A 25,052-nucleotide genomic window follows, 5' to 3' on the forward strand; every position below is an offset into this window, starting at 1 on the left:
CTCAAATGCTCGTTTTGTCTAGCTCCGCAATGCGCATGCGTACTCTGTGTAATCTGGGCCAATATAGTTAGGAAGTTTGACTTTCTTTGCATGTTCACTTTGGAAACACTGGGTCGATACTTCTGCAGCGATGTAGGACGATTTGGGGATCGTTTAGAGCCCTTTGAAGCTGCATCTTTGACGTGTAAACTCACAGGCACCATTAAAGTTCACTATATGGAGATAATTACTTAAATGTTTTCCTCAAAAACGTAATTTCTTTACAGCTGAAGAAAGAAAGGCATGAACATCTTGGACGACAACGGGGTGAGTACATTATCTGTAAATCTTAGTTTTTGGAAGTTAACTACTCCTTTAATGATCTTTGGATCTCTGCTGCCCTCTGCTGGATTGAGACAGAACTCCATTTGTGTTAAAATACTGGAGAGCTTGTTTGTTTAGAAGTGGGTGGGACACACACCTGAATGCATTTTTTTCTAGTTAGCTTCATTCTTTTATGAGTTTCACATGATTCATTACAGTTATAGTGTGCCAAGGTTGACTTAAACCTGACTTTCAAGCCATACAACATGTTTGCTGACCTCATAATAATCTGAGGTTTGATATCTGAACTAAAAAATGAACATTATTAGTGGACAGAATCAGAAAAGAGAAGAAAAAATAAATAAATAAATAAATAAATAAATAAATAAATAAATAACACAAATCATGGTAAAAGCTATTATTATTTCCCATGTTCTTATTATGTTTATATGTTGCTTAAAGAGCATATTGGGAAGTAGCAGGTGGATTACATTTGATTTGACTCAGATATTACTTTTTAAAATAATATGACATAAAAAAACAAAGATTAAATACATAATCTGAAAACAGACCTATATTTAGAATCACTAAATTTGACCCGGATGCAGTAATATAACTAAACACCAAATGAAAATGTTTTTTTTTTTTTTTTTAATAACTAATAAGTCATTAAGTTGTTCGTTTTTATTTTTTTATTTTTATTGTAATTTTTTTTACACATCTTTATACTAACCTCCCCTCTGGCAACTTTTTTATTTGTTGTAATTTGTCTTTCTATCTTTTTCCTTTTTTTTCTTTTTCTTATTTTGGTGTTGCTTCTTGATAAAATATTGTATTGTTCTTTGGATAAAATACAATACATACATACAATAAATATGCTACAGGTGATTAACAAATATTTTTGAGTCATCCACCAAATTATCTCTTCCTTACATTGTTACATTGCCAGTAAATTATTGAATTAACTGAGTTCATTCCTAAATGACATATTTTAATAAAAATAAATAGGCCTTAGGATTTTACCAATATAATTTAAATATGTAATATTTGTAATATGTAATATAATATGTAAATATTTAAATATAAAATATATAATATTGTCTCTCTTCATTTTATCTACGTTTTAATTAAGAAACGAATAATATTGTGAAAACTGAAACCAGCTGAAATGAAAGATAAAGCAGAAGTTAACTTTATTATTCCAGTTCCTCAGCGTTCTTCGCTTTGGATTTTAGGAAATAGTGCTTCAGTGACCAAATCAGAGTGCATTGTGTGTATAAAAGAGTAAACAATATAGGAAGTTCACTCATGAATTCGGACTCCACTATAAAATGGCTGACACCCTATATAGTGCACTACAAAGGGACATGGATCTAAACTATGCTGGCCCTATGACGTCATTCCCTCCTCCCTCCTGCAGTTTGTTTCGTGTGATATCAGGTGCTCGGTATTTTGGTGTTAAGAGTCGTTGTGTTCGTAAGGTTGACAGTTTTAAAAAGCAAATTCTAAAGAAAGCCTGATGAGAATTGACCGTGTGTTAGTTTTGTTATGTAATGTGTTTTGGGCGCATAGTGTAGCCTACTTTCGATTTCCTTGGATTTCGCGGAAACCGAAACCAACATAAACAACAGCGCAATGGCTAATGGGTGAGTGGATTTATTTGGCAAGACCATCGATCTGGACTTTATTTCTGAAAAAATTATGAGGTTTTAAAATGTAGCGTAATGTTTGTATGTAGCATAACATAACGTTATCTACTCCACGCTCTATGATTCATAATGGTTAATGATTGATTTGTTTTGATATGGTAGTAACGTTAGATGATAGCCTAACGTTATCTATTCAAAATATGGCAACACTAAATATTTATAATTATATAAGCAGTTATTTTCCTAGGTGTTACGTATAGGACTGTCTAGTTGACAAGTGCACTGTTCAATTGACAAAATTCAAGAGAGCTTAGGCAGTTTACAAATGTACGCGACTTTGCTTTAAAAAGTTTTTGAAAGAACGTGCTATAACTTAACACGACGTCTTTAAAAATCTTAAAACGTTGTTAGATGCCACAACAATCGACGATGTACACAGTCGACGTCGGAACGCAAGAAAGCGACATGTGTGAACTGTCATTTAAGCTATAATAAAAAGATACTCAAGACACAATTTCGGGTTTCTGAAATTGATTCCTTACAAATCACGACACAGTAATATTTGAGGGAACTTAAAAGAGTTTCGAGAGATTTCTAAAGAGGAACCTTGAGCTATCAAGTGCCTTGAGCTATCTATACAGTGTAGGTCATTGGACCTCCCCAGGTAAAAAAAAAAAGTTCACCAAAATACACTTTTCAGTAATGTACTAAAAGTGCTCTATTTTCGCACACTAATTTTGTACTTATTGTACTAAAAATAGTATTAAGTAGGCTATATGTTAAGATAAACTTAATACCATCTAAGTGTACTGAACTGTGCTATTTTGAGACACCCTGAAATTGAACTAAAATGTGCTTTTAACATACTATATCTGTATTTTAAAAAATATATTTAGTTACAACTAGAATACACTTGAACCCTAATTTTAAACATTTATAAATATATTTAAGAATAGTTTAAATTATAATAGTAATATATTTAAAAAATATACAAAATGTGAAAAAAAGTGTGCTAAAATACACTTTAAGTACACTAAGAATACTTTTTAGTACTGTACTAAAAGTGCACTATTTTCGCACACTAATTTTGTACTTAATGTACTAAAAAATAGTATTAAGTATATTTTAAGATAAACTTAAGACCATCTAAGTGTACTCAACTGTGCTATTTTGAGACACCATGAAATTTAACTAAAATGTGCTTTTAACATACTATATCTGTATTTAAAAATATATATTTAGTTACAACTAGAAATACACTTGAACCCTACTTTTAAACATTTATAAATATATTTATGACTAATTTAAAGTATAACAATAATATATTAAAAGAATATACAAAGTGTGAAAAAAGTGTGCTAAAATACAATTTAAGTACACTTAGTGCACTTCCCTAATGTACTTAAAGTGCTCTATTTTCGGGCACTGATTTTGTACTTAATATACTAAAAGTTAATCTTAAGTACTCCTTAAGATAAACTTAAGATCATCTAAGTGTACTCAACTGTGCTATTTTGAGACACCATGAAGATGAACTAAAACGTGCTTTTAACATACTATCTCAGCATTTCCAAAAATGTATTTTGTTACCACTTATAATACAATTGAAACATATTTCATAAACCTTTAAATATACTAATTATACATAAAAAATAAACTTACTGATTATTTAAAATACAATAATAATATATAACAAATGTATACAAGGTGTATTTATAATTGTCACACCCCCGGACTTTCATGTTGGTTTCTCCCATTTTCCCCCGCAGTTCAGTGTGTGTTTGGTTCCTCCTTCATTGTCTCCACCTGAATGTGTAATCAGTCTGTGTATATAAGGTGTGTGCTTTCCCCTGTATTCTTGTCGGTCTTTGATGTTATCCTGATGTTTCCACTCCATGTTCCTGTGCCTGCCTGTTCCTATTGGATTTATTAAATGTTCGTTTTTTACTGCGTCGTTGTTCGTCTGTTTCTGCCTGAGTTGTGACAGAAAGACCGACCTATACAGTTTTTTTTTTGCGTGTTCACCTCCGTTTTGTTTTCCGTTTGTTTTCTCCAGTCTTTTGTTTCCGTTGTGTTTCTTCCATGCATCACCTTCGACCTGAAGTCATCCTCCTCCGGCTGAAGCAGGGGGATTTGCCGCTCGAGGGATTTACCGTAATGTTCCAGCTAGTAGCTAACACCACCAGCTACCCGGACGACGCGCTCTGTGCGTTCTATGACGCTAGTCTAAACGCATCATGCAGAGCGCCGTCGTCCGAAGACGGCCCTCGAGCGGACTTCGCCGTGTTTGTGGAGTGGACACTGGCGAGAAACAGACCGTCGTTTCCCGCCTGTTCCCAGGACTATCTCGTCAGTGCCACTCCGGACCCAGAGCCCAGCCAGCCACCCCGACCTGCGGATTATGAGCCCATCGTAGACGGGAAGCCCGAGCCCAGAGCGACAGAGTTATGGAGTGCCGATGGGGTCAAAACTTCCGACCAGGTGCGAGAGCCGGCTACTACATCAGCGATGGTGGAGTGCTTCGTGGAGCAATAGAGGGCTGTAGAGAGCCCCGTCCACTGCACCGCCACTGGGGGTGAGCAAGAGCACAACTCTGGGGAATTAATTGACTGTTTCACGGAAATACCCATCTGCCTGGATTTCCCACCCACCCTCCCTCTTCTGCCTAAGCCTGAATCTCCGCTGGTTCCGCCCAGCCGTCCAGAGTCACTGCTGGTTCCGCCCAGCCTTCATGAATCCCCGCTGTCATCTGTCAGTCCCCTTGCTCACCCTCAGCCCACCATCTGTGCGGTGGGTTCGCCGCGGGTCTGCCAGTCTCCATCGGTGTCATGGCTGGAGGATCCCTCACCATCGCCTCCTGCCTCAGAGTCCTGGACTCCGCCTCGGCCCTCCGACCCTGCGGCTCCACCCCGGCTCTCTGCTCCCTCGTCTCCGCCGTCGCCCGTCGGTCCACCAGCTCCACCAGGCTCCATCGTCCCTCCGGCTCCGCCCTGGTCAGTCGTCGCCCCACCTTTGCCTCTGGACTATACTCCTCCGGCTGTGCCTCGTCGCTCCGTCCCACCGGCTCGGTGGACCTCCTCCCTCCCCCGGGCACAGCCTCGGCCCTCTGTCGCTCCGGCTCCACCGCGGACCTCCGGATCTCCATCTCCGCCTTGGTCGCCAGAGCCTTGGGTTCCGCCTTGGCCCTCCGGATCCGCGGTGTCACCCAAGATCTTCGGCTATCCGTCTCCGCCTCGGGCTCTCCCACCACCTGCTCCGCCTATGTCGGTCGGACCCATGGAGTCGTCAGCCTCTCCTCCACCATGGCTCCTCCCTTCATCGGCTCCACCGTGGGATTGCATCTTGGCTGCGGCCTGGGTCCCACCTGGCTCCTCCTGCTCCAGCCCCCTCCTGTCACCTCCTTGGCTCCTCCCTCCGACATCACCTCCATGGACTGTTCCATCACCATTCTGGACTCCATATCTTGCCCTCCTCCCGGGAGTCCGTCCTCCGCCGAAACCCCCTCCTGAGACTGTTTGCTGTTTCCCGTTTGTTGGCGTGAGGACACGCCTTCCGGGAGGGGGAGGTAATGTCACACCCCCGGACTTTCATGTTGGTTTCTCATTTTCCCATTTTCCCCCGCAGTTCAGTGTGTGTTTGGTTCCTCCTTCATTGTCTCCACCTGAATGTGTAATCAGTCTGTGTATATAAGGTGTGTGCTTTCCCCTGTATTCTTGTCGGTCTTTGATGTTATCCTGATGTTTCCACTCCATGTTCCTGTGCCTGCCTGTTCCTATTGGATTTATTAAATGTTCGTTTTTTACTACGTCGTTGTTCGTCTGTTTCTGCCTGAGTTGTGACAATAATGTATTGCCCACATGTTTTTATTAATAAAAAATACATTTGTTGATTATTTAAAATACATGAATAATATATGACAAATGTATACAAAGCGTATTTATAATGTATTGCCCAAATATTTTTATTAATAAAAAATACACTTGATGATTATTTAAAATACATGAATAATATATAATAAATGTATACATAGCGTATTTATAATGTATTTTTTATTAATAAAAATATGTGGGCAAGACATTATAATTACGCTTTGTATAAATTTATTATATATAATTGATATATTTTAATTAATAAGTGTATTATAATGAATAAAAATGTATGGGCAATACATTATAAATACGTTGTCACGAAACGTGTAGGAAAGCAAAAAATACGGACCGAAGCTTGGAGCTAGAGCGCAGCTGATGGTTGCTTAGAAACGGCAGATGCTTCCGGAGCGCAAGCGCCCGAGCGCTTTGTTGATAAGGAAGAAAGCGGCGTGCCTAGCGTTTTCCACACGTTTTTAGGCGCGACATGTGAACGGTCCCGCTCTGCTCACACACACACAGAACACTGAGAAGAGAAGAGAACAGCGCGCTCTCTCTCGTTCTCTCCCTCAGTCACTTAGGTTTGCGGGTTTTTTCCGTTAACGTTTAGGGTTTCTTCAGCTTCAGGTTTGTTTTTTACTTTGGTTTGTTTGTAGTACTTACTTAACCATTAGAGTTTTGGTAAACGCGGGGTTTGTTCAGACGTGGTGCTTGGTAAAAGCGACTCGCGTCTCTGCCTGTCGGATAATTTTTTTTCTTTTTTAAACAGTCAATTGGCTCTGACCAGTTTTTTTTTTTACTTCACTCACTGAGTGTCTGACACTTTCTTTTTTGTATTTCATAAATAAATAAAAAAATAAAAAAAGGAAGTAGTGGTATTACAAATTAATTAGTTACACACACACACTCTCTCCCTCTCTCTGCCATTCATCTGAGTTTTTTTTTTTAAACCTTCTGCTGTTTCGAAGTAGTGGTATAAAAAAAAACTATATTACAAATGAATAAGCTACACACACACACACACACACACACACACACACACACACACACACACACACATACCTGGTGTGGAAAAAAAAAGAACCAAATAAATAAATAAAAAATCACACTGCTCAAGGTTAAAAAAAGAAAGTTATGTTGAAATGAAAACTCTTGTCCATTACATTTTACTTCATAATTGCAACCGCATGTGTTGTATTCATTGTTGCAAAACTTGTTCTGTATATGGTTCGTTTGTTATCATGATCAAAACCACTGATCTGAAGCTCAATGCTGATGCTGTCATGTAAATAGTTTTCTAATCAGCAATAAATATAACAATTTCTGATCAACCCATATCAACTGCATGCTTAAAATAACATACCGGTTAAAGCCCCGCCCATTTCAAGACAACATGACCAACTTCCAGGTTAAATCCCACCCACTTCCGGGTTAGGCCCCGCCCACTCCGAGTACAGATACAGATACAGATAATTCAAATGGTTAACAGATACAGATACAGATAATGCTGTACTCGCTCATCCCTAGCTGAGATAGTATGTTAAAAGCACATTTTAGTTCATCTTCATGGTGTCTCAAAATAGCACAGTTGAGTACACTTAGATGATTTTAAGTTTATCTTAACATATAGGCCTACTTAAGAATAACTTTTAGTATATTGAGTACAAAATTAGTGGCCGGAAATAGAGCACTTTAAGTACATTAGGGAAGTGCACTAAGTGTACTTAAATTGTATTTTAGCACACTTTTTTCACACTTTGTATATTCTTTTAACATATTATTGCTATACTTTAAATTAGTCATAAATATATTTATAAATGTTTAAAAGTAGGGTTCAAGTGTATTTCTAGTTGTAACTAAATATATTTTTTTAAAATACAGATATAGTATGTTAAAAGCACATTTTAGTTCAATTTCATGGTGTCTCAAAATAGCACAGTTGAGTACACTTAGATGGTATTAAGTTTATCTTAAGATATACTTAATACTATTTTTAGTACAATAAGTACAAAATTAGTGTGCGAAAATAGAGCACTTTTAGTACATTACTGAAAAGTGTACTAAGTATACTTAAATAAAGTGTATTTTAGTGCACTTTTTTTTAACCTGGGAGAATTACCACACTCAAAATCAGTTTAAGTGTTAGTGCTAATAATGCATTCATATTAAGTGTACTTTAGTACAACTTTTGAGAAAATGTACTTCTACTACAATACATTACTAATAGATTTTTAATGAAATCAATTTAATATAACTTAAAATTACCACACTCAAAATCAATTTAAGTGTTAAGGCTTATAGTGCATTCATATTAAGTGTACTTAAGTACAACTTTTGAGAAAATATACTTCTACTACAATACATTACTAATAGATTTTTTATATATTAACTTATTTTAAACTTAGGATTAGTATGTAAACAGTCTACTAATAATCAACTAATGTTTAAAGCATTTAAAGCACACTTTTGAAAAACACACTAATAAAACTCTTTTGCATGTTTTTTCTGTAGTATACTTTTAGTACACTAAAATTTTATTTAAGTATTACTGGTATTTAGTATACTTTTTTTCAAGTGTACTTAAGTCCTACTGAAGTATAAACATACTTTTAATTAGTGTATTTATAGTGTATAAACATCACACTTTTTTAACACAAAAAATAATAATGTACTAAAAATGTATTTGCGGGTATTTAAGTGTATTTTCATTGCATTTAAGTATTTTTTTTTTCACCTGGGATTACAGTATATACAGTAGTAGGGTTCAAGTGTATTTGTAACTATATATAGTTTTTTAAATACAGATATAAAAGCAAATTTTAGTTCAATTTCACGGTTTCTCAAAATAGCACAGTTGAGTACACTTAGATGGTCTTAAGTTTATCTTATAATATTCTTAATGCTATTTTTTAGTACATTTAGTACAAAATTAGTGTGTGAAAATAGAGCACTTTTAGTACATTACTGAAAAGTGTACTAAGTATACTTAAAGTGTATTTTAGGGAACTTTTTTTTTAACCTGGGGAATTAACACATTCAAAATCAATTTAAGTGTTAGTGCTAATAGTGCATTCATATTAAGTGTACTTAAGTACAACTTTTGAGAAAATGTACTTCTACTACAATACATTACTAATATATTTTTTATATATTAACTTATTTAAACTTAGGATTAGTATGTAAACAGTCTACTAAAAATCATCTAATGTTTAAAGCATTTAAAGCACACTTTTGTATGTTTTTTTTCTGTAGTATACTTTATTTTAGTGCACTAAAAATTTATTTAAGTATTAAGTGTACTAAAGTCCTGCTGAAGTATAAACATACTTTTAATTAGTATATTTATAGTGTATAACCATTACACTTTTATTTAACACAAAAAATAACAATATACTAAAAATGTTTTTCGGGTATTTAAGTGTATTTTCATTGCATTTGAGTATATATTTTTTTCACCTGGGTCCAAGTACAGAAGAGGCCAAACACTCCAATTGTGGGATGACTAAATAATGTTCTTTAAAAAATGTTACAGCATAAAGTGTTAACAGAAAATCATGTTTTCTATAGATTCAACATGCCCCCAAAAATCCAAGAGGACCATCTGAACAAAATCAAGGATGTGTTTGCCTCTAAAAGTCCTGAAGAAATTCCCCACCAGCTTATGTCTCTTTTGGAGGTGTTTGACCATTTTAAGATAGATATCGCTGTGACTGGAGAGTCTGGTGCAGGAAAGTCTTCTCTTATCAATGCAATCCTCGGATTGAATCCTGATGACAGAAGGGCTGCTGAAACTGGAGTTGTGGAAACCACAATGGAAGCCACCTTGTATGTGCATCCAGACCTTCCACACATCAGGCTGTGGGATCTCCCAGGGATGGGCACTACTTCGTTTACGTCCAAGAGTTATGTCAAGACAATGAACTTTGATCTATACGATATGTTCATGGTTGTGATATCAGAGAGAGTCAGAGAAAACAACATGTTGTTGGTTGATGAAATTAAGCAACGAAAGAAGCCGTTTTATTTCATTAGAACAAAAATTGATAATGATGTGCGTAGAAAGAAAAGCAAACACTTAAAAATGCGTGCATTGGATCAAATGAGACAAGACTGTGAGAAAAATCTAGAGGAGAAGAAAGTGGACCCACATGTGTTCCTAGTTTCAACCCATGACACTGAAGATTATGAGTTTCGGAAGCTCATGCACACTTTTAAGGAAGGGGTTTCGCAACTTAGAGCAGAGGTATTTTCAGATTTTCTGGACAAGATGTTACATGGAGGATGGTTTAAAGCTAGGTGAGTATACACTGTAATTAAATGGTTGTAAATGGTAACTGTTGGTTTCATACAATGTTTACCACTTTTAAGTAGAAAACTGATATTTTATTAGTAGTATAGTATAGTCTTTTCTTTGTAATCTTTGTTTTATGTATAGCTTCAAAAAATTGCAGCATAGAATGGTCAATTTATTTGATATTTTCCCTAATTGTTGACCTTGACACACAGTCACAAATACTGCTGGAGTCCTCTTTGTGATTTTATTTCCTGTATTTCAAAGCTTTTCAAATACCAATAGACCTTTTATCACCCTAATATTTTTTTGTGTAATACCCCAAATCAAATAATCACAATTAATTTAATTTAGAAATTAGGAACATTGTCATCATAGATGAGCTCTATTTAAAGGGATGGTTCGGAGTAGAATTGACTTCATTGCTATGCACTCCGAAGCCCATCTAAATACCCCATCCGAAGTTTTTTTTACCTTAGTCGAAAATTTACTACTAGTCGAAACCCTACTAGTCGAAAAAACTACAAATGGCGACACGTCGACGTCACTTCCCTGGTTTGAAAAAAGCACGTAAAAGTCCTCCTACAAGTTGACATGCACACAGATGTAGTAGGAGGACTTTTACATGCTTTTTTCAAACCCGGGAAGTGACGTCGACGTGTCGCCATTTGTAGTTTTTTCGACTAGTAGGGTTCGGCTAAAACGTGTTTTTAAAACACTCATGGTGGACTTACAAATGTTCTGATGCAGCGTTTTGTGAGTACATAACCTATTTACACTACTGTACAAGTTTGGTAAGATTACTTGCACGTTTAGTGGTGCAATTTACGAGATACATCACATGTACCATTCACTCCTGTAACAAGCAATTCGAAAAACTCTAATATCTCCATAAATGTTTGACTAAGGTAAAAAAAAACTTTGGATGGGGTATTTACAAGGGCTTCGGAGTGCATAGCAATGAAGTCAATTCTACTCCAAACCATCCCTTTAAGTCATTGCATGTATAACTGACATATTTAATTTAATTTCTCTATATATTAATAGAGAGGATAAACAATGAATGTCATATCATTCATCCTAACATTAATGTAATTGACATTTTTATTACTTTAGGTATGCTACGAACCACATCCAACAGACTGGGAAACTTGAAACAGAGGACATCACAGCATTGCAGAATATGTATAAGCGCACAGGCTTTGGAGCTGCGAAAGTCAGAGATGTTCTGGAGGCTCTGAGTCACTTTCAGCTAGATGTTGCAGTTTTGGGTGAGACGGGCTCTGGAGCGTCTACTTTGGTAAAAGCATTAATTGGGCTGGAGAATGAGGAGTGTGGTGAAGCTTCAGTGTCCGTCAGCAACCCAGCAATGTGTCTGGGTTACCCGGATGTCCGGTTCTGGGACATATCCGGCATAGAGGCATTCATGGATTACTCGATGTATGATATGAAACAAGCCTTGAATGGTTATGACTTCTACATCATCATTGTATCAGACTGGAAGAAAGCACGGCATTTAAAACTGGCCAAAACAGTTCAAGAATTAAGGAAGCATTACCTCTTGGTCCAGACCAAAGTAGACTGTCATCTACAGACTCAAAGTGACTTGTGCTCTGATGAAACTGAGATACTTGATGAGCTTCGGGGACAATTTATGCAAGAGCTTCAGATGGCAAAACTGTCTGAACAGCAGCTTTTTCTCATCAACAGTCTAGACAGATGTGCATTAGACTTTGTTGGTTTGGAAAGTGCACTCTCCAGTGACCTCAACATTGTCAGGACAAGTGCTTTTGCATATTATATAGCAAGAACACTAAAGGAACAAGAATAAAAGTAACACAGAAACATGCCAAGTATGATTTAGGGATGAACCATATTAAAATCTCTTTTTACTTTACTACACATCAAACTTTCCAATGTTTCTGCTTACAATGTTTTTTGTTTATGACTTAGTTTATCAAATGGTGGCAATATGAGCTAATGGAATCAACAAAAACTGTAATTGTGCTATATAGCACTGTGTATCTCTCTCTGTCTATAATCATGAAAGGAAAAAGCTAACTGATCATAAAACGGGATATATGCAGAAGAACTGTCTACTGTAACATCAGTTATATGTCAATCAGCAACATCATCTTACTATCTTTTAATCATTGCATGCTTTCTAGTAAGTACATGTGTATATTTGTGCACTAAGTAAATGTATCAGTGATAAATGTTATAAGTTTGTTCATTAAAAAAGTTATGTAGGCCAAAAAGTGTATTAAGGCAAAATATTACAACATATTTACAATTTTTGTACATAATAAATTATTTCTGTAACTTGTGTATTGTAAAATTCAAGTATTAAAAAAACGCCTTCTGTGCGTTTGTGCATTGATTTTTTTTTTTGTCGACCAATCTGCATAAAGAAGAGCTTATTTCAGAAGAAGAACCTATTTCTAAAAGAAAATCTAACAAAAACGTAATTTTTACTAATATAATTTTTATTTCTCCTGAGAACATACACTTTAAGGTCAGCAGTTTTCTTACACATATTGTCATATTGCTTTTAGATAAAGATGCCGAGTTGATGCAGGAGTTTGTAAACACTGTGTAAATGTGTAGGGTGCCTTGAATGGAATGCATTTTATGATGTGTCTGTCAAAGCAAAAAAAAAAAAAAAAAGAGAGAATAGAGCCTGGTCTTTGCATAAAGGTGGGAAATTAATAATTTAAACAAAAATAGGCTGTTTTTGTTAATAAGAAAAATAAATACCAGCCACCAGCTAAATATGTTTTTGTTCTTTTTGACACAAGATATTTTTTTATTATCTACAAGCCACTATATGATACGATCTGATTAACCTTTGCCATAAAATGTAGGTGTTTTTCAAAAGTGACGCACTTTTTTTGTTGATATGTACATTAGATTATATCTTGAAGAGAAAACAGGAAAACGTTTCTGAGCTATGTCTGACTGGATGTTTGTTGTCAGTGCAGTTCATGCATTTAGCACAAACACTCAAACAATTTCTGCAATTTCTGAAAGCTGAATTTGTCTTCATGTGTGAGAGGTGCTCAGAGTGACCTCTTAGACATCATTTGTTTACTTTTTTAGATAACTACAAATTTTTTTGTTTTTAATTTAATATTTATATGTTTCACGCACACACACACACACAAAAAACAAAACTCTTGCACACCTAAAAGGTTCCAGGCAGCTTAAAGGGATAGTTCACCCAAGAATTAAAAATCATTAATTACTCACCCTAATGTCGTTCCAAAGTCGTAAGACTTTTGTTCGTCTTCGGAACACAAATTAAAATATTTTTGAGGAAATCTAAGAGCTTTCTGACCTTCCATAGACAGCAAGGGTCCTACCATGTTCAAGGCCCAGAAAGGTAGTAAGGACATTGATAAAGTAGTCCATGGGACATCAGTGGTTCAATCATAATTTTATGAAGCTACGAAAATACTTTTTGTGCACAAAAAAAAACAAAAAACAAAACGAAAAAACTAAAATAACTTTATTAAACAATTTTCCCTGCATCATCCCAGTGCCATTTTGGAGAGTATCATGATGCATGCGTGTGCTTTCGCTTATCTGCGCCATGCTTTGTTTGTTTAGAATAATGCGCATGTATGCGTCGTAAGTGTTGGGCACATACCTTTAAAAAAGTAATTAGTTATAGTTACTAGTTACTTCTCACAAATAGTAACTGAGTTAGTAACTGAGTTACATCATTATAAAAGTAACTAATTACCAGGCAAAGTAATTATTGCGTTACTTAAAAAATCAAATTAATATAACTGTAAAATATAAAACATTGCACACTAATCTACACTAGTTTAATGTTGTTGTGGGACAACGTGAGAGACAACAATCAGATTCAATATATTATTATAAATATTATCATTACTATAGTGGAACAATAAAGCACAAATAAAGATGGTTTAGAACTTTAAATATCGTTATCACCTGCGTTCTTAGCCACTAATTTTGTGGCGGCATGTGACGATGTGAGGTGCTTCAGATTAGAATTGTCACAGACGCAGAGAGACTCTTTTTTTCCTGCATAAGTTGCATGTTACATAAATATTTTTGCCTTTCACCTCAGCGAGGGAAAAGTATGCTTATACTTCCAGTTTGCAAAAACTACCTTTGAACTTGTTAGACTTGCCATCGTTGTGACTCCTGGATGTCGGTGTGTGCGACTAAACGTGCGCGTGCTTGTGTGTGAACACTCGCACTACTCTGCCTCTGATTGGCAAACAATGGAAATTTACTCAATGTAAGCCAATCATCGCGTTCTCAGTTACATCACGTTTACAGCCACACCAATAGACCTTTCTCACAACTTCCGTATTTTGCACCGGAAATACGCAATTGCTGTGTAAACCTATTTCCGCCCCAGTATGCCGGTAACCAGTTAAACAAGAAAGATGGCGCAAACATTGAGCAAGATTGTTTGTAACATCAAAACCACGACTGTTATATTGCTTTAATAAAGTTGTACATGTCCTCTATACTATCCATACATAACCTTATAACCCTAGTCCTCGGTCTAAGTGGACACACTAGTAATTTGTTAGCCTGATTGCTCTCTAACGTTAGCTACGTTACTTACCTTGAAAGTTATGGATAAACGGGAAGTTCTAAAACGCTTAAAGATTCTGTCAAACCTTACTTGGAACAAACACTAACTACTATCAAAAGAACGAGCCCTTATTCCACAGATAAAGTGAATAATATCACGTTAAGCGTTTTCTCCCTCATAGAAGCCCATTATAAGGAAACAGCTTAACGTGGTTTACGTACCTCAACAGCGACCAGGGAAAACCAAACTTATGTTAAATTTTACTTATAATAAATACTTGCTGCTGTCAAAAGAACGAGCTCTTATTCAGCATATAAAGTGATCGCCCCCCATAGAAGTCCATTATAACAAACCATGTTAAGCTTTTTCCTTAATGGAGTTCTATAGGGAGAAAAGTGTAATATTATTCACTTTATATTATTCACTTTATATGCTGAATAAGAGCTCATTCTTTTGACAGCAGAAAGTGTTTATTATAAGTAAAATTTTAAGCCACGTTAAGCTTTTTTTTTTTGTATAATGGACTTCTATGGGGGGCGATCACTTTATATGCTGAATGAGAGCTCATTCTTTTGAGAGCAGAAAGTGTTTATTATAAGTGAAGTTTAACAGAAGTTTGGTCTTCCCTGGTCGCTGTTAAGGTAAGTTAAACGACGTTAAGCAGTTTCCTTATAATGGGCTTCTATGGGGGAGCAAACGCTTAATGTGATTTTATTCACTTTATCTGTGGAAAAAGGGCTCGTTCTTTTGAGAGTAGTTAGTGTTTGTTACAAGTAAGGTATGACAGAAATTTGGGGTTTCCTTTTTTACGTACGTTAAGCCACGTTAAGCGTTTTAGAACGTCCCGGATAAACTCTTAGTGGAAAAATGTAGGCTATATCCTTTATCCAATTTGTTCCTCTTTGTGATGGAGTTTTCCTCTACGACTCTTATCAGGTCGGCAAAAGTTATCTTTGGCAAACCAGCGAGGGAAGTTGTGTAGACTCTCTCCATTTTAATTTTAAATTACCCGGCTTTCTGCTGTGTTGACATTACACAGGAAGTCTGCATACCCTGCGATTGCGTATTTCCGGTTTCTGTGAAAAAGGTCTTTCTTTCTTTCTTTTGGTTATGGTGGATTGCAACCAGCTTAAAGGTGCATACCGCCACCTACTGTACAGGAGTGTGTAACATCATGTCTTTGTGCCTTAAATTCTACTTATTAAACCGGTATTTTTAAGAAATGTGAAAAAGGTCTATCATCATCATTGGTTATGTGTCCCGCCCTCAGCCCCGATCATACACAAACACACACACGCTTCAGAGAAAGAGAGGTCCTATGGCTGAGAAAGACGCTGCTCGCATGAAAACCGCTTCAGTGTTCTCCGTTATAGTAACGCGCATTATATTGTCAGTAACGGCGTTGTAACGGGAGAAAGAGTAATTCGTTTGATTACTCGTTACTGAAAAAAGTATCGCCGTTAGTAACACCGTTTATTTATAGCGCCGTTATTCCCGTCACTGGTCGTAATACTCTCCAAAATGGCGCTACCACAAAATGGTAAAGTACCAATATACTTTGTTTGGGGAGTATTTTGAATTTAAGCACTGCAATGCTTGTTTTCTCTTATCAAACGTTGTCATGGAATGCAAGGCATATTTGCTGGTGCTCAATTCAAGTACTTTACAGTGGTTAAACACGGGTTGCTTTTATTAGAAACAAACTCAAAGAAACAAAATACTCAGGATATTTGAATAAATGAAATGTGAACAGAACGACCAACCTTATCTTGATGAGGACAGACAATGAACTGAAAAAACCCTGAAAGAATTATTATATTATTATTTTCATTGCAGGCCAAACTTTTTTGGGTAAGCTATCCTTTTAATAATCCTTAGATTTTGCTAAAAGTAGCTAACTGTCACATCCACACACACAAGGAGAAGGTAAGTATATTTCAAGGTATTTATTAACAGATGTGCACACTTCAAACAGGTGAAAACAGGTGAGTATAGACTTCGGTATCCGAGTCTTCAAACACAGTCCAAACAGGTAAACATAAGTTCATAGGCAATCGTCAGCAAGAGCAATAGTCACTTCCCTTAAAGTGGGTAATATGTGTTTCACAGGTTCACCCAGATGCAGTCCTTGAAGAGCACAGGAGAATCGAGAGAAGGAGGAGAAGATCCACAGAGAGGTGTCCATGTAACTTTGATTCCAGCCGGTGAGTGAATGACAGAGGTGAGTATATAAAGGGAGTGGTGATTGCAGTTCCAGGTGTGGGTGATTAGAACTCTGGTGATGGTTCACGGGCGTGGTGCAGTGGGGATTGGCTGGTTTGTGATGGATCACGGTGATTGGGACTGGGGGAACGTGCTGAGGGTGTGACATCACCCCCCCCTCCACGGGTGACTCCTGGCACCCAAGAGCGGCGACGGGGACGACCTCGGCCTCGGGGAGCTGGGCGTTCCGGGTGCTGTTGGTGGAACTCCTCGAGGAGAGCAGGATCCAAGATGTCATCACGGGGTATCCACGATCTCTCCTCGGGTCCGAACCCCTCCCAGTCCACGAGGTACTGGAGTCGGCCGTTCCGCCGCCGGGAGTCTAGGATCTCTCGGACCTGGTAGATGTTGTCACCGAGGATTTCAGGTTGGTCTGGAGGAGGAGGTGGTTCCAATTCTGCAGAGGAAGGGAACAGAGGTTCAGTGTGACGTTTAAGCAGAGAGACGTGAAACGTGGGAGAGATCCGATAGCGTGGAGGTAAGTTCAGACGGTAGGTGACGGGATTTATTTGTGAGTGGATGGTGAATGGCCCTATGTAGCGGGGACTCAGCTTCTTGCTGGGCAGACGGAGGCGGATGTCCCGGGTAGAGAGCCATACCTGGTCTCCAGGAAGGTAAACAGGATTAGGTAACCTGTGGCGATTGGCGTACTCCGTGTGCCTCCGTACTGCCCGTTGTAGATGGACATGAGCTGAGTCCCACACCCTCTCGCTCTCCCGGAACCAGTGATCTACCGCAGGCACTTCGGAGGGTTCCCCGGTCCATGTGAATAGTGCAGGTTGGTAGCCTAGGATACATTGAAACGGGGTTAAACCAGTAGATGTTTGACGAAGGGAATTTTGTGCATACTCAGCCCACGGTAGATACTGGCTCCAGGTGTCCTGGTGTTGGGAGCAGTACGTCCGAAGGTACCGGGAGATCTCCTGTATCTTCCGCTCTGTCTGCCCGTTCGTTTGAGGGTGGTATCCAGATGATAAGCTGACTGTGGTGCCCAGCAGTTGGAAGAACGCCCTCCAGACCCTGGAAATGAACTGAGGCCCTCTGTCGGATACAATGTCCTCAGGAAGCCCGAAGTTCCGGAACACATTATGGAACAGTGCTTCGGCTGTTTCTAGAGCAGTGGGAAGGCCTTTGAGAGGAATTAGTTTACAGGCTTTTGAGAAACGATCAACAACCACAAGAATTGTTGTGTACCCTTGAGAGGGAGGTAGATCCGTGGCAAAATCCACTCCCAGGTGGGTCCAGGGTCGGCGGGGAATGGGCAATGGTTGGAGTTTCCCTTCAGGTAAGCGACGAGGTGTGGTGTTAATGGCGCAGACCGAGCACCCCCGGACGTACCGATCCACGTCCCTGGTCATGTTAGGCCACCAATATTTCTGTTGAAGGAGCGAGAGGGTTCGCCTACTGCCAGGGTGTCCTGAGCCAGGGGACGTGTGCGTACTATCCAGTAACGGAAGCCGATGATTGTTAGGGACATAGGTACGGCCTGGAGGAAGTTCAGGAGGTGCAGGTTCCTCGAAGGTGGCGGTCCGGATGTCCTCATCGAGTTGCCATTGGATAGGCGCTAGGAAGACAGATGGAGGTAGAACAGGGTCAGGTGTGTCAACAGTAGGATCAGGTGAATACATACGGGACAATGCGTCTGCCTTGGTGTTCTTGTGACCGGGTTGATAAGTGATTTGGAAGTTGAAGCGTGCAAAGAATAGTGACCAGCGAGCTTGCCGTGCATTTAACCTTTTTGCTTGTTGGAGGTACTGGAGGTTTTTGTGATCGGTCACCACCGTGAAAGGGAATTGGGCTCCCTCTAACCAGTGCCGCCACTCTTCGAGGGCCAACTTAATAGCCAGCAGCTCGCGATCACCTATTCCATAGTTCCGTTCAGCTGGGGTGAGTTTTTTGGAGTAGTACGCACACGGATGGAGGGATTGGGGTTCACCAGACCATTGCGACAGGACAGCTCCGACGCCTACGTCGGCCGCATCCACTTCCACGACAAAAGGCTTCGATGGGTCAGGATGTTGGAGTATAGGAGCTGATGTAAACATGAGCTTAAGGTGGTCGAAGGCTTGTTGAGCTTCAGGGGTCCATTGAAGCACCTTTCATCCTCCCTTCAAGAGGGAGGTAAGCGGCGCTGAGAGGAGACTATAGTTCTTTATAAAGCGACGGTAAAAGTTGGCGAATCCCAAGAAGCGTTGGAGTTCCTTCACCGTCTTGGGTTCCGCCCATGTGGTCACTGCATCCACCTTACCAGGCTCCATCCGAATTCCCTCCGCAGAGATCACGTATCCGAGGAAGGAGACGGTAGGCTGATGGAATTCGCATTTTTCCGCCTTCAGGTAGAGCTGATATTCACGGAGACGCTGAAGGACTTGGCGAACATGGTCTTGGTGTTCTTCTAGGTTGCGTGAATAGATCAGAATATCATCAATGTAGATGATGGTAAAACGATGGAGAAAGTCACGTAAGATTTCATTCATGAAGTTTTGAAATATGGACGGACTGTTGGCCAGGCCATAGGGCATCACCTGATATTCATAGTGTCCAGTCGGGTTAATGAAGGCGGTCTTCCACTCGTCCCCTTCTCGGATACGGATCAGGTTGTAGGCACTGCGGAGGTCGAGCTTGGTAAATATGCGGGCCTCTCGTAACTCCTCTAAAGCAGCTGGAACTAGTGGAAGTGGGTAGGCAAACTTTACCGTAGCTTCATTCAACACCCGATAGTCTATGCAGGGCCGGAGTCCTCCATCCTTCTTTGGGACAAAGAAGAAACTGGACGCTGCTGGAGACGTGGAAGGTCTGATGAACCCCTGTTGAAGAGCCTCCTGGATGTAGTCCTCCATGGCCTCCTGCTCAGGACGTGAGAGAGGTTAGACCTTTCCATGGGGTAGTTTAGCATCTGGCAGTAGGTCGATACTACAATCCCAGGGCCGGTGAGGAGGTAGTTGGGTGGCTCGCTCCTTGCTGAAGACGTCAGAAAAGGATTGATAGACGGTGGGAATGGTGACTGAGGAATGAGTGTTGGGGCTCTCTATGGTGGTTGCATTGAGTGAAACAGCGAGACGAGGTTGTTTCGGAGCTGACGATGGAGAACTGTAACCGTGGCTCTGGCATCCTGCACTCCAGCCTAGGATTTCTCCTGTGCTCCAGTCTATGTGTGGCTGGTGCTTTGCAAGCCACGGTCTGCCCAGGATGACGTCAACATTGGCTCGGGGAAGTACGAGAAGGGTTAGGTTCTCACGATGGTCATATTGAGAAACTAGTGTTACCTCTTTGGTCCGTCGAGAGATTTTACCGTCGCCCAATGGTGAGTTTTGAATAGTGATGATACGATATTTGATTTCATTTAGAACGGTGGGAATTCGATGCTTGGTGATGAAATGTGAGGAGATAAAATTGCCAGCCGCTCCAGAATCCACAAGGACATGTATGGGGAAAGTACGAGAGTCCACAATTAGGTTTGCAGAAATACGGGGTAAGTGAGATATGGCAGGAGAAATGGCTACTGTACTCACCATTGGACGAGGTGGTCGAACTGGGCAGACGTTGATGAGATGTGAGGCTTCTCCACAATACAAGCACAGATGGTTGTTAATACGACGTCTCCGTTCTGCAGGGTCCAGATGATAGGAATCGGTGACCATAGGTTCCTCATTGTCTCGTTGGGGTGACGGTGCTCTGCATGGAGGAGAACTAGCCACAGACAACGTAGAGGGACAGGCAGAGAGATGCTGCGAGACACCAGTAGCTTTCTTAATGAAAGTCTCTAGCGGTACGTTATCATCATAGATGACCATGTGTTTGCGAATTTGTGGCTTGAGTCCTTTACGATAAGCTGCCAGGAGAGCGATCTGATTCCAACCACTATGAGCTGCTAGAGAGCGAAAGCGTAAGGTGTACTCGTGTATGTTGGCTGTACCTTGACGCAGAGTGATGAGTTCATCGTGCACTGATAGGGGAGTGAGAGCTGCTCCAAACACTTCCTTGAAGTGAGAGATGAACGCACTGTGTGAGGCTAGCGCTGGACTTCTCGATTCCCAGAGCGCGTTCGCCCATTAAAGTGCCGGTCCGGTGAGAAGAGAAACCATGAATGAGATTTTAGAGATTTCGTTAGGGAAATGGTGAGCATTCGCTTCAATATAGAGAGAGCTTTGAAGGAGAAAACCATTACAACCGCCTGGCTCGCCGGAATAATTCAGGGGGCGAGAAATGGGCGTGTTGGAGATCGTTGTGGGGTTAGCACTGGCCATTGTGGGAACAGATTGCAGAGATTGGCGGAGAGCATTCACCATTTCCGCGAATGGATCGGGAGAAGCAGCGGCTGACGATGCAGACGCCTCCATGAGCGAGCTGTAGTAATTTCCGGGCTGGAATCCTGTCACGTCCACACACACAAGGAGAAGGTAAGTATATTTCAAGGTATTTATTAACAGATGTGCACACTTCAAACAGGTGAAAACAGGTGAGTATAGACTTCGGTATCCGAGTCTTCAAACACAGTCCAAACAGGTAAACATAAGTTCATAGGCAATCGTCAGCAAGAGCAACAGTCACTTCCCTTAAAGTGGGTAATATGTGTTTCACAGGTTCACCCAGATGCAGTCCTTGAAGAGCACAGGAGAATCGAGAGAAGGAGGAGAAGATCCACAGAGAGGTGTCCATGTAACTTTGATTCCAGCCGGTGAGTGAATGACAGAGGTGAGTATATAAAGGGAGTGGTGATTGCAGTTCCAGGTGTGGGTGATTAGAACTCTGGTGATGGTTCACGGGCGTGGTGCAGTGGGGATTGGCTGGTTTGTGATGGAACACGGTGATTGGGACTGGGGGAACGTGCTGAGGGTGTGACACTAACGTTTTAAGTATTGAAACCCATTTTTTAATGTATGAAACATTATACATGATTATATTTTCATTCCAGATTCTCAACAATAAAAATGAACACAGATAAGGAATCAGAAATAAGTAATGGATAAATTAAATTGTAATTGTGAACTAATTAAACAACATATTTAGTTTAAATACACATTAAGCCTATACTTTGTTCATTAGCAAAACTATTTAGTCCATGACAGAAGTGGAAAAAGCATACATGCTCTACAAGAAATTAACCTCAGGACAGGATTAAGAACCACTGTTTTAGAAGTTATTACATTTTGTCCAGACCAGCTTCTTTTCTGATTTTTTTTAGCAGTATTTGCCAGATCATTTAATCCTTCTCTCAGGAGGTAGTAAGTTGTACTGAAGGATAATCCTGCAGCAGCAGCACTGCCTACACCTGGAACAAGACTCAGCAAAAACTCAGCTGCAGTAAGGGTAGAAAGCGCAGCAGAGACTTGTATTCTGGTCACGGCTTTTTCTTTGATGGCAGTAACATATTTTGATTTGTCCAGATCTTTCAGGTGGGGCTTGATCACTTTTTCTGAAAGCCTTGTCAGTGATGTATCATCCAAACCAAATGCATAGTAGCACCTTGTAAGGAAAAGCACAACCATGCTTGCATCGCATGCTGCTGATACACCAGCCACAGGGATGAATGCTACACCAGCAGAGGCGAGAGATACAGCCCAGATCATCCCTTGAAACATCTTGATCTTCTTCTCAAGAGATTCAGCAGAGCACACTGGCCAGGCTTGTAGAAGAGCATATCTCTTGTGTTGTGGAATCTCTTCTTCAAGAGTGTTTTGAAATCTTTCAAAATCATATTTTTCCAATTCAAAAGATGATATCAAGAAAAATTTTGGGTCTCCCACTTCTTTTAAGTTTTTCTGACAGTCCTCTCTTATTGTTGAAAGAACTTTTTTCTCATCAAATCTTCTTTTCTTTTTCTCTGCTCTGATGACATCTTCAATCTTGGAACGAACAAAGTAAAAAAAATTCTTCTGTTTTTTAATCTCTTTAGCCAACATAACATCATTCTGCGTGAACCGCTCTGAACTAATTATAATGAAGAAATCATAGGTGTTAAATTTGACGTCTTTAAGGTATTTTTTTTTTAAGTTTGGACTTCCTATTCCAGGCAGGTCCCAGATTTTCACATTTGATGCTGCAGGATGTTCATACATGGTGGGCTCCATTGTAGTTTCTGTGACTCCAGTAGGTGCTGCTCCATTGTCCTCATCATTACCATCACCATTATCATCATCATCACCATCAGCATCATCATCACCGTCGCCAGCATCGTCATAGTTCTTACCTTTGTTCAGACCTCTCAGTGCATTTATAAAGGTGGATTTCCCAGATCCTGTCCGTCCAGTCACAGCAATATTAAGTGAAACATTAACCAACTGATCAAATGTTTCTTTAGCTTTTGCTTTGGCCTTTTCCAGGTTGGACTCGCCTGATGCATTTACTGCCTCAGCTACAGCAGGGTCTTGACTTTCCATGTTTTCAACTGTAAAAGTTATAGAAATACCTTAAACATTAGTTTATCCATGAAGCCTAAAGAAAGCTTCTTGAGCTGAGATGCTTTAGTGCTCAGGTATAGTATCCTGTAATTAATAGTGACAGTGTTTATAGTCAATGAAAATCCTCAAAGCATTAGTCCCTCTGTACTGTACTTGAAAACTGTCAATTTACAAAAAAAAAAAAAAAAAAACTACTAGTATTGGAATTTGCAAGCATCAAAAAGAAAACAACTATTAGTAGTTAAGTTTCCGTTCAAGCAGTATCTTCCGTTGGGTTAACCAGGGGGTTGTTTACATTATGGGGGCCCCTGTGACTTCAGTGCATTTAAGAGCACTTTCTGAGCAAATTTCTGAGAAATTTTAAAGCAATGTTGTTGCAAATGTTGTGCCGCAAGTGTGGCTTATGCAGATGGACACTGTGAGTGCGTATAGTGCTATAGCCCCGGCTTACACCCCAGCAGGCTTGCAGTGCCCTATAGGTGTGAGAGCCCACTCCACCAGTGGAATGGCCTCCTCCTTTAGGCTTGGTCTAGCTGAATTTCTATTTTTTTTGCACAGATTTTGTCCTAATAATTCTGCCTAATCCCTTTTGTGAGTGGCTTGGGTCTCATTTTTGGCTCATGTCTACAGAAGCCCTCATTACAGGCGCTTCAGGGCTGGGCTCACAGAGTTGCTTCGTTCTGTACTTGCTTATAGCACGGCACTATTAGATTCATTCCCCATAAGTGCACAACGCAACGGGAGAGACTGTTTGTAAAGGAATGCTCCGGTTACTAACATAACCTTGGATCCTTGAGATAAGGAACGTGCCATAAGGCGGCATGATGGCTGTCACTTTAATTGAAAAATTCTGACAAAATGGTGCTCCTTTTGGCGGGTTGAAGCACCATTGGTTCAAGTACAGGAGTAATCCTGTGTCAAAACTAGTATGTCAAAAGCAACATTTATTTATTTATTTGTGGAAGTCTAACAATCCTTTTAATTAAAGTTAGAGCTGGGTTGAACATGAATAGGAACAATGAATGGCGAATAAGGAAAAAAAATATATAAATTAGAAGCTGTTAGTCACAGTGTTCAGTTGTAGTTTTATGCCATTAATAATAGGCTGTATTTGAATTTTTCGAAGCTGAATTAATATTAAACATCATTACCAAACATCATGCCAGTCAAATGAAGTCACACGATTTCTTACCAATAAAAAATAAAATATATATATACAAAATCCCGCCTAAGTAATAAGATAACTCAGTAAAATATCAAGTTAATGTGTTTGAAAAATAGCTTACTTGTATGCGCAATTAAAATAGTCAATAATGGTCAACAGTTAGTCTATTTACAAAAGTTAAGTTTTTGTATTAAATTTCCGCCACATGCCCATGGGTAAAATTGTTTTTGACAATATAATACAGCATGTGTGATAAACTGGTTATATACTATTTACTTTATGAGGTTAATTTTGAACATACCTTGAACTTTTCGAAGTACACCGACTCGTAACTTTTGTGACGGTCCAAATATAATTCCACAGTGGATTCTTGTCGACCAATCAAACTGCATTAAGGAGGCGCTTCTCTAGGCTACTACATCAAATAATACAAATAAACATAGACTAATGTAATAAAGACTGGTGATACATAAATGCATGTTAATCTATAACTGACCTTTTTAAGTAAGTTCTGTGCCGCAGAAATGTTAGAGGAC

General features: G+C 39.4%; 2 protein-coding genes across 2 annotated transcripts; one reads left to right on the top strand and one right to left on the bottom strand.

The window, feature by feature from the left end:
* The first annotated feature begins 1,739 nt into the window (after nucleotides 1-1,739).
* irgq1 (immunity-related GTPase family, q1) lies at nucleotides 1,740-12,057 on the top strand. Its single transcript, XM_073847628.1, has 3 exons — nucleotides 1,740-1,949; nucleotides 9,386-10,114; nucleotides 11,226-12,057. The coding sequence occupies exons 1-3, from the start codon at nucleotides 1,939-1,941 to the stop codon at nucleotides 11,938-11,940; spliced, it is 1,455 nt and encodes a 484-aa protein (XP_073703729.1). The 5' UTR covers nucleotides 1,740-1,938; the 3' UTR covers nucleotides 11,941-12,057.
* An 8,823-nt stretch (nucleotides 12,058-20,880) lies between these two features.
* On the bottom strand, nucleotides 20,881-23,330 carry LOC141343403 (interferon-inducible GTPase 5-like). The gene is made up of 2 exons (XM_073848003.1): nucleotides 23,124-23,330; nucleotides 20,881-23,060 (listed from the first exon to the last, which is right to left on the bottom strand). Exons 1-2 carry the CDS (start codon nucleotides 23,328-23,330, stop codon nucleotides 22,002-22,004), a joined length of 1,266 nt encoding a protein of 421 aa, XP_073704104.1. The 3' UTR covers nucleotides 20,881-22,001.
* Nucleotides 23,331-25,052: the final 1,722 nt, after the last annotated feature.

This window comes from Garra rufa, chromosome 9 (assembly GCF_049309525.1).
Source record: "Garra rufa chromosome 9, GarRuf1.0, whole genome shotgun sequence".
Taxonomy (NCBI): Eukaryota; Metazoa; Chordata; class Actinopteri; order Cypriniformes; family Cyprinidae; genus Garra; species Garra rufa.

What these genes read in the sequence shown, in the direction of transcription:
- irgq1 (XM_073847628.1), top strand. An exon ending in GGAGGATGGTTTAAAGCTAG is followed by an intron (nt 10,115 to 11,225) that starts GTGAGTATACAC and finishes TTATTACTTTAG; the next exon opens with GTATGCTACGAACCACATCC.
- LOC141343403 (XM_073848003.1), bottom strand. Translation starts at nt 23,330, where the DNA reads ATGGAAAGTCAAGACCCTGCTGTAGCTGAGGCAGTAAATGCATCAGGC. An exon ending in AAGGTAAGAACTATGACGAT is followed by an intron (nt 23,061 to 23,123) that starts GCTGGCGACGGT and finishes GGTAATGATGAG; the next exon opens with GACAATGGAGCAGCACCTAC.